We start from the raw sequence: 15,000 nt of genomic DNA on the forward strand, positions 1-15,000 counted from the left end.
CAATTCCGCATTTCCACCCGGTCCAACCCAACCTAAAACCCAAAACTTCCTCAGATTCCCCGGATACAGAGATGCTCACACAGTCACAAACACATCAGACACTGGCCCGTGAAAATACATACTTGGATGCAAGTACATAAGAGAGAAGTTCATCGTTTTAAATCCTCAACTGTTACATGATTTAATAACATCAGACGTAATTCAATAACAGTCATTGCTTAAACCTCTTTTTAAAGGTCGACAGAGATGCCGACTCTTTGTAATTGTCGTGTGTTTGTCGTCGTCGTCGCCCAGGTCCGTGGTGGACATGCTTCAGCACCTGACCGGGATACCCATCCCCGGCATCGCTCGCAGTCAGACCATCTCCAGCGATTTGACGCAGCGCACCAAACAGCTGATCCAGCAGCACAGCACCATGCTCGCCTTCCTCAGGTAGGTAGGACGGCCGTCAGCGACGGCGTTCAACGGCTCAAAGACATGAAAGTAGAAACGTCAAGGTCCAGTGTGTAATATTTGGCTTGATTGATGATTTTTACAAAATATGCTGCCCACAAATACATTCATAAAAGTGTACACTCACAGTACAAGTACAAGTCAATTGGTTTTCCTACCCTTACAACGGTTCCCATACATATAAGAATATACATACAGCAGGGGTCTTGCTCCCAGTTGGCTGCCATATTTCTAAGGAAGCCTGGTGTGGACAATCCAGGTCACCTGAAAGCATGATTTCGTAATCAGGGTGATCAGGCTTGCATCCTTAAATAAACCAACGAAGAAGAAGGTGGACGAGGTATCCAGGTTTGGGTGCGCAGGCCACTGTAGTTCACTGGCAAGCTCAGGAGAGGGAGGGAGAGTGAAAGACACTGCAATCTAAAATGTAACCTTGTGATCTCGCTGTCTCTTCTTCAAAATCTCCAACTATTACACACGGACCCTTTAACATGGGATTTACCTAAAAAAAGGTTCTTGTCTTGTTTTGCAGTTACATTTGTCCCAATTTTTCCATGTAATTCTTCAGGGTGCAGGGAGCCTTGCTCGGCCATATCCGACCGGAGTGCCTGCTGGACGTGCCAGAGTTCAAGCAGTGGTGCTCCGAGCAGGTACGGCCAGTCCCACTTCCTCACTCTGTTGGTTCTTCAACCTCACACCCAATTTAACTTTGGCACGCTGCTTCGCTCTTGCAAGTCAAACGCAGACGAGCGCGGCCCAGATTACAGCAGCGTCGACTACGAGTCGCTCAGCAAGCGGTCGTGGACCGACGTGCTGCTGCAAATATTCAAGGTGAGAAACGAACCTCTCGCGAACCTCTCGTCGCCCCTCTTTTGCGAAATGCCTCTGACCCGACGGCCGTCCCAGGTGCTGGTGTTGTGCCGAGCGTCGGGGGGCAGCCCGGAGGACGCCCTCGCAGCCTCGGACCTGGAGAAAACCCCCCCGTTCAACATGCCGTCCCTGGCCAGCAACATCTACTCTGCCTGCGAGCTGCGACTGCTCTCGTGGCTCAACGCGCACTACCAGGGCGTGAGGACGAGGGTGTGGGGCGCAGGTAGGGCGGGTCACCTCCGCGTGTGCTGTTTGATTGAAAATGTGCAATTAAAAAAGAAAAGAAAAAAAAAAGTGTTTATATGATGGCAAGTACTAAGTCCACTGCAAACTCCTTGGACTAATTTAACTTGACGTGAACTCTGCAGCTGTGAGCTCAGCAGTTCCGAGATCAGATAACAAGGATACTGGAATATTAGAAGCGCTTTTTAATTTCCTGTTTTACCGGTGGAGGTCGGTGATCTCAGCCTTACGATAAGAACTTTTAGTAATTACTAAAACTGCTTTCCTCTAAATGTGTTTTTCCTCCAAATGAGTTTGGTTGTGTCGCCTCGAGCTGAAACGATGAATCAATTGATTGATCAAAAAACATTTTTTGGATTACAATTTTTACAATATCCTTTTACATTTGTAGTTATTTCAGCATTTTTACTTCTCAAAAGGTTATTTGAATTTTCGGCTGTTCAAATAATTCTTTAATCCAATTCGTAAAAAATAAGAGGCGGATAAATCGCTTGCATAAATAACCGCTAGCCGCAGCTCTAGTGACACCGTATCTGTTTCCAGCTGCCACTGAATCTCAATGTTTGTCACTCATCGACTTTGCCATCAATCGGCTTTTCTATTTACGTATATTACATACATATATTGTATTTCATTTTTTTTTTACGATGGACAAGAATGGACAAGAATGCGCCTCGAAGCAGAACCACCACACAACTCCCTCGACGCGCTGCTGACATTTGTTACCAGTTGATGAGTTTATCCCGTGGTGTGCACACAGATGATGGCCCGCCAGCACGCTGGATCGTGAATTTCGACCGAGACTTTGTGGATGGACTGGTGCTGGCCGCGGTCCTGGCCGCCCACTGCCCCTACCTGGTCAGCACGGCGCTCCGTCAGCTGCCCGAACCTGCGTTAACCTGTCCTCAACGATAACGTTGGACTCTTTTCTTTTTCAAAGATCTGGAGCCACTTCAGCAGGATGTACACCAGGACCAACAGTCTGGAGCAGATCCTTCACAACAACATCATCGTGTCTCAGGCCTTGAACGCGCTCAGCCTCAACCTGGACGTGCTGGTAAATAGTGGACCATAGTGGACGACGGCAGCTTTGACCCTTTTTTATAGTTCCCCAAAGTATCATCTAATTATGGCAGGGTAATGGCTCATAGTGCAGTGGTGATGGGATGAGTTAATGGGTGAACAGTGGGTAATGTCTGTCTGGATTTAGACCTTGACTGAGGGACAGTCGATCGCATTCTTTCCAAAGATTCTCCCTTTATTTTATTTATTTGAAAGTGTCAAGAGCCGTTGACAGTAAACACTGGAGCTGGTGGCAAATAAGCAAAGTATAAAGCAACCTAAAATTTTCAAAATATTTTTTTGCTCAATTTTTGGCTCTGATCACACATAAATGCATCCCATCATCTCAAAGTGACTCAAGTCATCTGGACCTAGTCTGGTGAAAAAGATGCACAATGAGCACTGTCACCACAACAACTTTCAGCTCAGCTGAATCAGTTCCCCCTCAAACAGAACCTAAAACTTTTGACTGTGTCAAGGCATGGATTTGTGTCCAAGTCACTGGCTATACGCAGAGGTGGGCGGAGTCATCTTGACGTCACCCCGTGGTTAGCGAGTAGCCACTTTGAAGCCTGGAGGTTGGTTTCATGGGCAGCGCCACCTTGAGTTTCCTGTTGGTTTTGAAACCGGTTGATTCCATATTTGGGTATAGGGGAGGTACCAGAGGTGGGCAATGATTGGAGCGCGAGTCCACTTGTTCAGCCCTCTACACTTGGCTACTAAACTGTAGCCGTGCCTACAACTTTATGGCCATCTAGACTTAAAATGAGACCAAAATGGACATCATTGGGGCCTGCTCAATACATTTTAGTGACAATTTAGATCAACAAAAAAAAGACTGTATTGACAGCCAGTCATGTTTAGTCTTTCTGCAACCACTTTTGGCGGGCCCTGCTGGCCAAACGGTAGAATGCAGGTTTTTGACCCTCTCGCTCTTGCCTCCTTTTGGTAACTTTAGTGCGCATGCTTTGCCTGCTCTGCTCTCTCCAGCCCACAGACTTGTCGGACCCCAACCCGGTCCAGATCCTGATGCTGTGCGTCCACCTGTTCGAGCGGCTCCCTCAGTACCTGCCGCTGCAGACCATGGAGCTCTCGGGAGGCCTGCACGCCACGTTCAGCACAAGGGTACCAAAACACGACGCAGGCGTGAAATTTGACCTCGCCGACGACAGCGACCCTCTCTAGAGAGCTCGCGACAGACGCTAGTTTTAGTCGCGTGTAAACACAGCCGACGGGATCAAACACTGACATACGTTTAATGAGCTCACACGCTCACACATGCATTAATAGGATTATATACCCCACTGTCAGCCGCCACACACACATCATAATCTAACAGGATTACTCGCAGGCAGATATAAATGGGCGTAATGATCCGCACCGCCGGCTTGAACCGCATTACACGTCTGACATGCGAACGCGTCGCTTGTTCTCCTTTCAAGGAGAAAGGACGTCTTTGCTGTTGTTGCTGTTGTGCTTTGAGGCGCCAGCGCTCTCTGCTTTGGCGCCCGCACCTGTGTTCCTCAAATGCAAAACACTTCATTTCTTTGCTCTTCTCTCTTGTGCTTGTGTGTGTGTGTGTGTGTGTGTGTGTGTGTGTGTGTGTCCGCGCTGCAGTTGCGGCTGAAAAACCCATCCCCCAAGCCCGTCAAGTACCGAGCCATCGTTTTTGGGGAAAGCGCGCATCTCTTCTCCCTCCCTAATGGATCTGCTGTAACGCTCCCTTCAAAGTACGTTTCATCCGCCTCGAAGGACAGCCGGATGTCTTAACGGGCACAAAGCAAACCAGACGTAACATCGCGCGATGTCTTAAACGGCGACAACCCTGCAAGACCCTCCATTGCGGTTTAATGCTGATTGTAAAACGGCGCCGGCCTTTTGCTTGAAGCCTGCTCTCGCTGTGCGTTTTTTCCTTGTCAAAACAACTTTTCTGTCGGAAGAGAAACGGGGAAATGAAGGGAGGGCTCATCATCAACGAGTTTGGTTTTGCCCACGAGACCCTCTTAAAAATTAACAGGCTCTGCTCAAGAGTGAGCCCTTCTTGATTTAAAAATAGCCCGCGTTCCATTTCAAAGCTGCAGTTCAGCCTTTAAAAAAAAAAAAGAAGAAGCTGCTGGAGAAAGCGCAGGAGAAGTCTGCTGAGTCATTGTCAGCAGGGGGCGTGTATTCAAAAAGAACTGACTTTTGACTGAGCTGTGTTGACAGTCCCTTGTTTGGAGAAAGTAGTAGTAATGATGCGTCATTTTGTGCTTTTTTCCCAGCGGGAGCGCTGAAGTCAGCGTCCTGTACAGCTGCTCCGTCATGCAGCCCATGGAGGCCTCCCTGCTGCTTGTCTCCAGCTCTCCTTTCGGCCTCCAGGGGGCGACTCTGACCTTCTGGCTGAAGACCCATGTCAGCCACATCTCGCCAACTGTGAGCATCAGTCCATCCATCCATCCATCAATCCATCTGCTGAAATAATAATAATTAGGGAACAGTACGACACTTGAAGCTGCTTTCTTGAGTTAATATACTGTCCATGAATACATTACTAAAAGTGCATAATCGCAATGGAATAAATGTAATTTGGTTTTCCTACCCGTAGAACAGTTTCTATCCATATATATGTAAAAATATACATAGAACAAGGGTCTACACAGTTATACACTTTTATTAATGTATTTATGGGCAGTATGTTAAGATTTTAACAATATATATAAAAAGATTAACACATTGGACCTTTAATACTGTCTAATCTGCTCCCTTTCTTTCTCAGAACACTGTCAAGTGCAAGTCACCAAGCTACCAGCTCAAAGTGGTCCAAGTGCCCGTAACCAACCTCTTCGGCAAAGAAGCCACGTTCAGGTATGTCACCACTGGCTCCCATTCTCATGAAAATGTAACCCGACGCATGAGGTGGAAGCTCCCTGAATATATTTTTCAAGAGCTGGACTTCATACGAAATCCCAGCACCCCGCCCGTCTTGCAAGGTCTTGCAAGGTAAAAGACGTTTGGTTACGCAACGCCATGTTTTTCCACCTTGAACAATATGCTGGAAAGCATCCTGTTTAATTTATGTACCGGTAAGTGTCTTGATACAGAGAATAATGTTCAACAGGAGTGACACCCTGCAGACCTGTGCAGCAGAAGTTCCTGTTCGAGTCTCTGTTTTTGTGTTCTTTCACCTGATTTAAACCCCTTCTTCTTTGTGTGTGCGTGTGCCTGTGCCTGTAGGGTGGTGCTGGTGGAATCTGCATTCAACCCACTGAAGCCCGAAAAGAAAAAAGACAGCCTTGTTCAACACTCCACCTCCAAGTAAGACTCCTACAAGCCTCCGTCGGAGCGCAACTCTAACGTGCACATAGAGTAGATCAGTGGTTCTCAACTGGTGGAGTCTCAGGACCCACATTTTTTTCCTTATCATGAAGTCACAACCCAAACTTATTCAACAAAATAAAAACGCCAGCCCACTTTCTATCAAATCTAGTAAATAAATTACTGAAATTATTGAAGTGAATTGTGTGTCCTGCAAAATGAATGCCCAACATTTTCTCTAACAATTTAAAATCCATAAAAAAAAAAAAGGAGAACGCTGCAGTAGAACATGCTTGTGCAGGTTAATTTTAAATATAACAGAGGGATTTTTTTTGTTGCAATACCATGGGTGACCACCGGGGGAATAAAAATGGTTGTTGACCGTGTGGTCTTCAATGTTCAATGACCTCTGACACGGCCGTGCCCCTCTTTCAGCACCGAGAGGGCCACGTTGGGCAAGGGGTGCTCGCAGGAGACGGAGAAGAGTTCGGATCTCAGTGAGTTGGAACGCCCGCCGCTGCTTTCGACGCCAACAACCTTCTTCTTTTTATAGTCTTCAAATGTTGCTTTTGCGTCCACGCAGATGGCGACAGCAGCGAGTTCCACAGCATAGTCCGGGACGTTTGTCTGAAACCAGGACAGACGGACACTCTCAGCGTCCACTACCTGCCCTTCTTCCCCGGCACCAAGTACTGCTCTGTGCTGCTCGTCTGCCCACAGGTGTAGCCTTCTTACAATAAACATATTACTATGACTAAACTTTTGCGATAATAACATTTTTTTTTTTGACACAATACGATGATTAGTTTAATTAGTTTAAAGGTCGAGGGAGTCAATTTTTTAAGGAACCCCTGAAATACCAGGCTTCCTTAATAAATGGCAGTGCACTCTAAGGGTATGAAAGCCTCATGGCTTTTATTGTACTCATGAATATACACTTGCATAATGCATTTATGGGCAGTACATTAGGCTTTTACCAATATAAATATCATAAATCGAGCCAACATTTACACACTGGACCTTTAAGGTTTCCGTTAAACCTGCTGCTATCGACAATGATGTGATCAAACGTGCAAAAAATGAATAAATCATCCTGCCTGTGCTCATCCTGCAAGGTGGGGGACATGGTCTACATGGTGAAGGCCACGGCAGAACTGCCTCTCTCTTCTCCTCTCTCAGCTAGACCCAGTTCAAATATCGTCTCCGATCTGGACAACTCTGGTAAGAAAACAGTCCAGAGTTTATGCTTATGAATAAATAAATAGACACACGGTCAAAACCTTCTTTTGTCCTCTTGGGGAAGCTGGTCTTGGATTTGTGCTCTGAAAAAAAAAAAAAAAAAAAAAATTCTCAAAGATGGGGTGCAGCCAACCCATCACCAGAACGCTTAATGCAGGGGTAGGCACACTTTTTGACTGGTGAGCCACAAGGGGTTTTAAAATTTGACAGATGGGCCTATGAATATGTATGATGTCATGTAGCTTTAATTTGATTCCCCCCCAGTGTAAACGGTCAATGATGAATACAGCAGAAGAAAATTGAAGTGCCTGGAAAACCCCTGAAATTTCTGATTGAAACCGCTGACAGGACTGGACACCGACTCAGTTGTATAAAAACAGGTTTATTACAAAGAAGTCAGGCATCAATCGGGCGACCGGTCCGCCTGAGGAGGTTGTGTGTCCAGATGCGCAGTAGCTCTCACAATCTCTCAGAGAATAGTTGGAACATCACCTCCTCATACCCAGAGGTCTCGTCATCAGGCACATTCCATATAAGGAGGACAAAGAGACAATTGTAACACAGAAGGTCAAAGGATGGGAAAGTTACTGGCCAGAGTTGGAATGTGTGTTTATCTACACAGTCTTCCTGGGGAGTTGAGATGAAGCCTTCCAAGGGAAGCAACCTAATGCAGGTGCTGCGCTAACGAGGGGTCTGTTCGTCTTATCAGGCAAGAGGCCTGCAGGAGTAGGGCCAAAGCTTCAGACACTACACATGACGTTGATACGTAGCTAAGCGAAGGAAACAAAAGCTGTTCAGTAATTCAGTAATATAAATTTCAATTTGACAACAAATTCCTTGTTTTGCCTGGTAGCATAATGGCAGTGATGTGTGAGACTGCTGAAGAGGACTTTGAGGAGTAGCATCGTGACGCTCCGTACGCCGTGTACGAACTGTACGGAGCTGACCAGGAAGTGACGCTGTCAGCTCGGCGCACTTCTGCTTTGCAAAGTCAGTGTGACTTTGTGGTATGACTTGTTGGCCAACTTTTGAGAATGAACCCAATGATTTCCTGGGTAGCGTTTGACTCGTGCATGTGAATGCAAGTTCTTTTAAATAAAAAGCAAAAAGACCCAAACACCCAAAAACGCAGACTTTTACCACTTTAATACATCGAGTCAGTAGGTAAAGTCAGCCAGTAAGCGTCATAGTAAACCTGTTATGCTCACTGGCATTACGGGTTTACTGTATGATCTTACACGAAAACTTGCAAATGTTGCACCCACTACAGTCCCTGGCATTAAAAAACCCGACAGAAAACCAACAAAAAAAGAAGAAGTTGTTTGCGTTGTGAAAAACTAAAAAAAAAACCCGGCAATTACGCTCTTATTTTAACTTCAGCAGCTATTGTGAAAACGAGGCTCTCTTTGTGTATTTGCGTGACCCGAGAGCCGCAGACACTGACGCAGACACCGACTTCTCCCTCTTTCTCTCAGTTGCGAGCATCTCGGCGCTGAGCCTCCGCTGCAAGGTGGGCCAGGTGTGCGAGGAGGTGATGCGCGTGCCGCTGGTCAACATGGCGTGGGAGCAGGCGCTGGCCATGTGGGGCCAGTACGGCATGAGCGCCGACGAGCACCGGAGGCGAACGCTCACGCGCACCTTCCACAGCAGCAGCGTGAGGGCCGACGTGGCCGCCAGCAAGTTCCTGGCAGCGCAGGTGGGTCGACTGCGACAAGCAGGATTTCAAGGATGGGCATTCTTTTTTTTCCCTTCTTATCTCCTGACTTCCAGCCTGCTCCCTGGTTTTCTTTTAGACCGCGCAGCTCAACGACGAGGCGGCGGTGGAATACAAGGTGGAGGTGTCTCTGCCGCAGTACTTCACCTTGCCCACCACCGTTAAGATACCGATAACGCAGGAGGACAGCGTGCTGTGGGAAAACCCTGCAGGTAAAACTCACATTGGTGTCGGATTTTGTGCACCCGCGAGGACGATCCATCAACACGGCGTGAAGTTTCCTAGTTCTTCACCTTCTTCTTCTTTTTCTACTTCTGCCACATTATCTGGAGTCGGATCGCTGGGGCAGCAGTCTCTGCAGAGATACCCAGATTTCCTTGGCCTCAGTCACCTCCTCCAGCTCATTCAGTGGGACCCCGAGGCTTTCCTAGGCCAGCCGAGATGGGCTGGAGGAGGTGACTGAGGCGGTACAGCGACCGCATCACTGCAGACGCTGCACCAATCCACCTGTCGATTTCACGCTCCATCTTTCCCTCACTTGTGAGCAAGACCCTGAGATACTTGACCTCCTCCACCTGAGGCAGGATCTCTCCACTGACCCGGAGAAGGCAAGCCACCTTTTCTCAGGTCGAGAACCATGGCCTCGGACTTGGAGGTGGTGATTCTCATCCCGGCCGATTTACACTCGGCTGCAAATCCCCCCAGCGCACATTGGAGGTCCTGGTTCGATGAAGCCAACGTGACCACATCATCTGCAAAAAGCAGAGACGCAATCATGTGGACCCCGATCCGGACCCCCTCCGGCCCCTGGCTGCGCCTAGACATTTTGTCCATGAAACTAATGAACAGAATTAATGACAGCGGGCAGCCCTGCCGGAGTCCAATGTGGTGGTTTAAAATGGAATATACATGGTTTGAGCAGCAAGGACACTGACCAGTGCCAAATAGTCCTACTTTGCTTTATTTCGACTCTTGAACTGATTGATCAGCAACTATGGAAAGCTATGGAACATCAGTTGCCCAGGAGGACCCGGAAAGTATTGCACTGGCCTCGGGTCTTTCTTTGGTACAACACCAACATGTCCTGGGAACAAGTCTGACTTGCTGCCAGTATTGACCTTCTCCAGATCCACAAACCACATGTGGACTGGTTGGGCCAACTCCCATGAACCCTCGAACATCAGACGGAGAGTTTGGAGCTGGTCCAGTGTTCCACAACCTGGACGGAACCCGCATTGTTCCTCCTGAATTCCAGGTTCAACTATCGGCCGTATCCTCCTCTCCAGCACCCTGGAATAGACTTTACCGAGGAGGCTGAGAAGTGTGATCCCTCTATAATTAGAGCGCACCCTCTGGTCCCCCTTCTTGAAAAGAGGAACCACAACCCCGGTATGCCAATCCAGAGGCACTATCCCTGACCGAGACGTGTCAGCCATGACAGTCCCTGCACATCCAGAGACTTTAGGTACTTGGGGCCGATCTCATCCAGCCCCGGCGCCTTGCCACCGAGGAGCTTTCTGACCACGTCGGTGACTTCAGCTTGGCTAATGGATGAGTCCTCCCCTCCTGTGCTTCCTCAGCGAAAGACGTGACGACGAGATTAAGGAGATCCTCGACCTCGATGTTCATGTTACCATAAGACCCATATCTGAAAAACTTCACTCACAGTCTAAAACGTTTTTCTCTTTCAAGAAGCTACGTCTTAAACTTTCACCACTAGATGTCGTAGTTGTGCATTGTGCCATAACAAACCAGTGCGAACCCACTCTGAGAGTTAGCAAGGGACTCCTTGTTTTCCTATTTATGAATCTAAACCACCACTTCGGCGGGCTATGTTGACATCACAACACTAAAGTTGTTTTAACTAGTCAAATAAAAATCCTCCCTTTTCCTCAAGGTTTTGTGTTTTCTTTTTTTTTGATTTCCCAATTCCTGGACAGATTGCGGCTTCATGGACATCCCCTTCCGCTTCAAGGCGGACTGCGTGGGGCATTTCTCGTGCAAGGTGGTGCTGAGGTCCTGGTGCGACGTCAGGGTCCACGTGCTCGACACGCTGGTTACCTTGCAGGTGACTCATAAACCCAATGAATGAATGAATGAATGAATGAATGAATGAATGAATGATTTTCAAACCAATCAATACCCTACGTTTATACTGCTGTTTGAACAAGCTCATAGTAATCACAATTTCACATGATAAATGCGCCAACGTAAAAAACAAACAAAAAAAAAATGCTTGCTCACGTTGTTTCTAATTTTTTCTGCGCAGAAAGAAACTCACCATTTGAACTTCAGCTCGCCGGTTCATCGTTTGGTCACGCAGGACATCCCGCTGGTGAGACACATCAGTATCTTTGGCTTATTCTTGTAAAGTGCTGCAGAACAAACATGATGCTCTCATCCTGCTCGCCTGGCGCAGCTCAACGACACCAGCAGCGACTGGAGGATGCAGGCCGTGGTGTGCGGCCAAGGCTTCTCCGGACCCAAGGTGGTGACCGTGCCGGCGGGAACCAAAGTCTGCTACCCCCTCGCCTTCAGGCCGTCCACACAGAACATCATAATGGTAACACACCGGGGCGATCCGAAGCGCCCTTTGCATCCGTTTTACCTCTGATTGGGTCAATGACAAAATGACACCCCCTCTGTCCGACTCACTGAAACTTTGTTTGGGAGCGTGCTAATTGATTTGGATTCAGAGTGTTTACATGACGTGAATCCAATACTTAGGATCCGTGTAATCGTATCTACTGTGCTTCCTTTCCTTTTGGTTGTTTAATTTCAGTCTTTTTTGTATCTTGCAATTGGATTGTCCATGTTTTTGTGTGTGTGTGTGTGTGTGTGTGTGTGTGTGTGTGTGTGTGTGTGTGTGTGTGTGTTTACCAATATTTATTTTAAGTAGAAAGAGATTAGATAAGATGGGCAGCAGTGCAGTTAACAAGATATTAACAAAGTAGCCAAGCAAACAAAACAAAACGTTACACAAGGAGGCGCAGTTGAATGAAGAGACGGCATTGAAAAACAGTGAAAATATTGATGGTTTTCGGACCTCCTCTCCAATGCAGTTTCGACCAGTGCACTTGCAAAAAATTAGTTAAAGGTCCAGTGTGTGAAATTTTTATGCAAGCCTGCCTGACAGCGTATTTGGTGTTTAAGGTACTGTCAGGCAGGCTTCCTTAAATTCGAGCAGCTAACTAGGAACAACACCCTTGCGATATTTATATTCTGTATATGTATGAGAGGGTAGGAAAACCAAATGACTGTTATTGCACTGTGAGTATACACTTTCATTCATGTATTTATGGGCTGGATGTTAAGCTTTTACGAATACAAAACTCAATAAATCAAACCAAATTTTACACACTGACCTGGACCTTTAAAGCACATCTTTAAGTCATCTGTGAAATAAAAACATGTAATTTGCCAGTTGTTGCATGTGACTACAAATGAGAGTGAGAAGAAAAAAAAAAAAAAAAAGTGTGCTTGCATTGGCCGGGAATCGAACCCGGGCCTCCCGCGTGGCAGGCGAGAATTCTACCACTGAACCACCAATGCTTCGCTGCTACAGACATGCGGGGGAAGGGCTGAAGTAGTGCTGCGCTCCGCTGCACCACGTGGCTGGGATTTCCTCTTGCTGTCACCACCGCGCTGATTTAAAGTGCTGCAACAGTGTAGTTTGCCAATTTGGGATCAATAAAGATAAAGTCCATCTATCTATCTATCTATCTATCTATCTATCTATCTATCTATCTATCTATCTCTCTCTTGCTCTCCATTCCCCACCCCCACCCTCGCAGGGCGAGCTGACCCTGCAGAACGACTGCGACGGGAACAAGACCGTGTTTGTCCTCAGGGGGGTGGGAGAGCACCCCCTGCCTGTGGACCACGTGGTACTGCGCTGCCCCGTGGGTCAAACCACACGCAGGCAGCTGGACGTGCCCAACTACAGCCAGAGGAAAGTCACTCTCGAGGTAGTGGCTCACGCACGCTCTCTACAAAAAGACAAATCAGTATCGAAAGAGTCTTTTTTTGAGTCCCAAGTTTTGACGACTGTTCAAAGGCTGGTAGATGACAAACTAACTATGTTTTTGTAGACAGGAACAATAAAAAAGACAGGCAGCAAATACAAAAGGAAGTGAAGACATAATAACTAACAACAACAAAACAACTAGTATGTTTCTCTATACGTCATGTGCCCGTCCATGCACTCATACATTCAGACCTGCGTCCCTGCACACATGTTCATGCCTAACATGCTTCTGCACACGTCATGTAGACATGTTGCTGGGGTGGACAGTGTCACAGGGACTAACGAGCCAAACAGAACAAAAGACAGAATCAGAGTGGAGGTCGTGATCCACCTTCATGCAGTCCCAAAACTTATCCCCAGGGGTCACCGTCCCCTGACCTCCTGTCATCACCTGGTCTATGGAGCGTTCATTCACCGGGCTCAGTCACCGTCATGCACAGACCCCTTCGCCCCACAGGAATTGCTGAAAAAAAATTACATTTTATGTTTATATTTTACATTTGAGGAGATTTCTGCTCCGGGCCACTAAAATGATTCATATCACATTCCCACACACAGTGAAGGAGACTTTCCTTTTTGCGTTCCAAGACAAATGGTGAGCCAATACTTTCATCCCATTCAGTTAGAAGAGTCCATCCTCTGGAGAACAAAGATTTGCTTGAAACCCTAAAAATGATTTCAGCATTTTAAAAGCAAGACCAAATTAACCGGTTTAATATCAGTAAAATGTGTAGAACTCAAATTAAATTTCAAAACCAAAACTGCAACACAGCGTCAGAGCTGCTTTTTTTAAAAAATAATATTTCAATGTTTGTCTCCCAGAGCAACTCTTCACTGTTTCTGATACTTTCCTGTGTGCGAGTGTAGATGGTGTCCGACCTCTCCGTGGTGAGCGGAGGCCCCTCGGTGGAGATTGAACCCGGCGGCCAAGCTTCATTTACCCTGTCTGCGTCGCCGCGGAGAAGAGGGACGCTCTCAGGTGACCTCAGCCACTCTCTCCTCCGTCTTGCGTTTCCATTAGGGATGCACCGATACCGACGCCAGTATCGGGTGTCGATACCGGGGCTCAGCTAGTCTACTGCAGTGTACTGCAGTGAAACTTGCGACAGTCGCCTCATGTTCTAGAAAAACACGCTGAGCAACGCTGTTCAAATAACAGAAAAATATTTGAACTGTGGACAAATTAGATTAAAAAAAAAATCCCCAAAGTAATTCTGTAAAATAAAATGGCCTTATGAAGTACTCGGTATGGCATGAACAAGTCCAGTTGCCCCAACTTAACCCTGCTACATTAAGATGACCTGGAAGACTGAGGACCTTCACAGACATACTCAGTATTAGTATCGGTGAGTACTGAAATGCAAGAACTCGTACTCTACTTGTTATTACTGTAAAAAGGTGGTATCGGTGCAGCCCTGGTTTCGAACCGTGTCGCCGTACTTTGATGTCAAAGATGAACAGGCAGGACGTGATCATTTACACAAATGAAATTGGTCTTCCGCTCCCAGGCCTCGTGTCTTTTGTGGAGGCTGATGACAAACCGGATGCAGATGAGGACAAGGGTAAGCTCGTTAGCATCTGCTAAAATTACAATTCTCTGACTGGCGGATTGTCGCACGCTTGCTCATTTGTGCGTTCGGCTCTTGCGCAGGAGACGGGCCATTCCGCTACAAGGTGGATTTCTCCCTGGAGCTGATCTGTCAGCCGGCGGCTCCCCTCAGGACCATCGATGTGCAGTGTTCCTCGCAGGTAATCTTCGAAAACAGACCCGTAAACGCATTAGAGCTTCCTGAGAGAATGAGCGCATTACGTTATCTGCTCAAAACAAGACTGAAAACAAAAAACACCCCAAAAAAAACAGTAAGTAGTGCATTGATTAAAAGGTAAAATAATTCCATTGGCTATGTTCACAAGGTATTCACAAATTGAGACCAGGGTTTTTCTTTATTTTTAGTTTATGTCAGTGTAAGTGAGAAGCAGAAAGTCACAATGGGCTTATTTGAAGCCTTCAAGTAATATATATAGAGTGTCATGTTAGAACGTGTGCAAATACAACACAAAATAATATGAGAAAGTGAAAAAGCTAAAAAAAATGTTA

General features: G+C 46.9%; 1 protein-coding gene and 1 non-coding gene across 2 annotated transcripts in view; one reads left to right on the forward strand and one right to left on the reverse strand.

Moving 5' to 3' along the window:
• The window catches only part of LOC142903621 (cilia- and flagella-associated protein 47-like), a 45,192-nt gene that overhangs the window by 16,280 nt on the left and 13,912 nt on the right, over positions 1–15,000 (forward strand). Inside the window, exons 31-53 of the mRNA XM_076049372.1 lie at positions 295–432; positions 1,022–1,103; positions 1,189–1,284; positions 1,360–1,546; positions 2,327–2,424; positions 2,507–2,623; positions 3,619–3,753; positions 4,246–4,358; positions 4,890–5,040; positions 5,384–5,472; positions 5,842–5,922; positions 6,358–6,419; positions 6,506–6,642; positions 7,038–7,143; positions 8,637–8,857; positions 8,955–9,087; positions 10,816–10,943; positions 11,145–11,210; positions 11,295–11,438; positions 12,670–12,843; positions 13,770–13,881; positions 14,411–14,464; positions 14,554–14,651. Coding sequence (XP_075905487.1) covers positions 295–432; positions 1,022–1,103; positions 1,189–1,284; positions 1,360–1,546; positions 2,327–2,424; positions 2,507–2,623; positions 3,619–3,753; positions 4,246–4,358; positions 4,890–5,040; positions 5,384–5,472; positions 5,842–5,922; positions 6,358–6,419; positions 6,506–6,642; positions 7,038–7,143; positions 8,637–8,857; positions 8,955–9,087; positions 10,816–10,943; positions 11,145–11,210; positions 11,295–11,438; positions 12,670–12,843; positions 13,770–13,881; positions 14,411–14,464; positions 14,554–14,651 — 2,722 coding nt within the window. The remainder of the gene's footprint in view (positions 1–294; positions 433–1,021; positions 1,104–1,188; positions 1,285–1,359; positions 1,547–2,326; positions 2,425–2,506; positions 2,624–3,618; positions 3,754–4,245; positions 4,359–4,889; positions 5,041–5,383; positions 5,473–5,841; positions 5,923–6,357; positions 6,420–6,505; positions 6,643–7,037; positions 7,144–8,636; positions 8,858–8,954; positions 9,088–10,815; positions 10,944–11,144; positions 11,211–11,294; positions 11,439–12,669; positions 12,844–13,769; positions 13,882–14,410; positions 14,465–14,553; positions 14,652–15,000) is intronic.
• On the reverse strand, positions 12,357–12,427 carry trnag-gcc (transfer RNA glycine (anticodon GCC)). The gene has a single exon. It is a non-coding gene; the product is annotated as a tRNA-Gly (tRNA).

Source organism: Nelusetta ayraudi, unplaced genomic scaffold (genome assembly GCF_046127955.1).
Source record: "Nelusetta ayraudi isolate G7.1 ecotype Tasmania unplaced genomic scaffold, CSIRO-AGI_Nayr_v1 ptg000114l, whole genome shotgun sequence".
Lineage (NCBI taxonomy): Eukaryota > Metazoa > Chordata > Actinopteri > Tetraodontiformes > Monacanthidae > Nelusetta > Nelusetta ayraudi.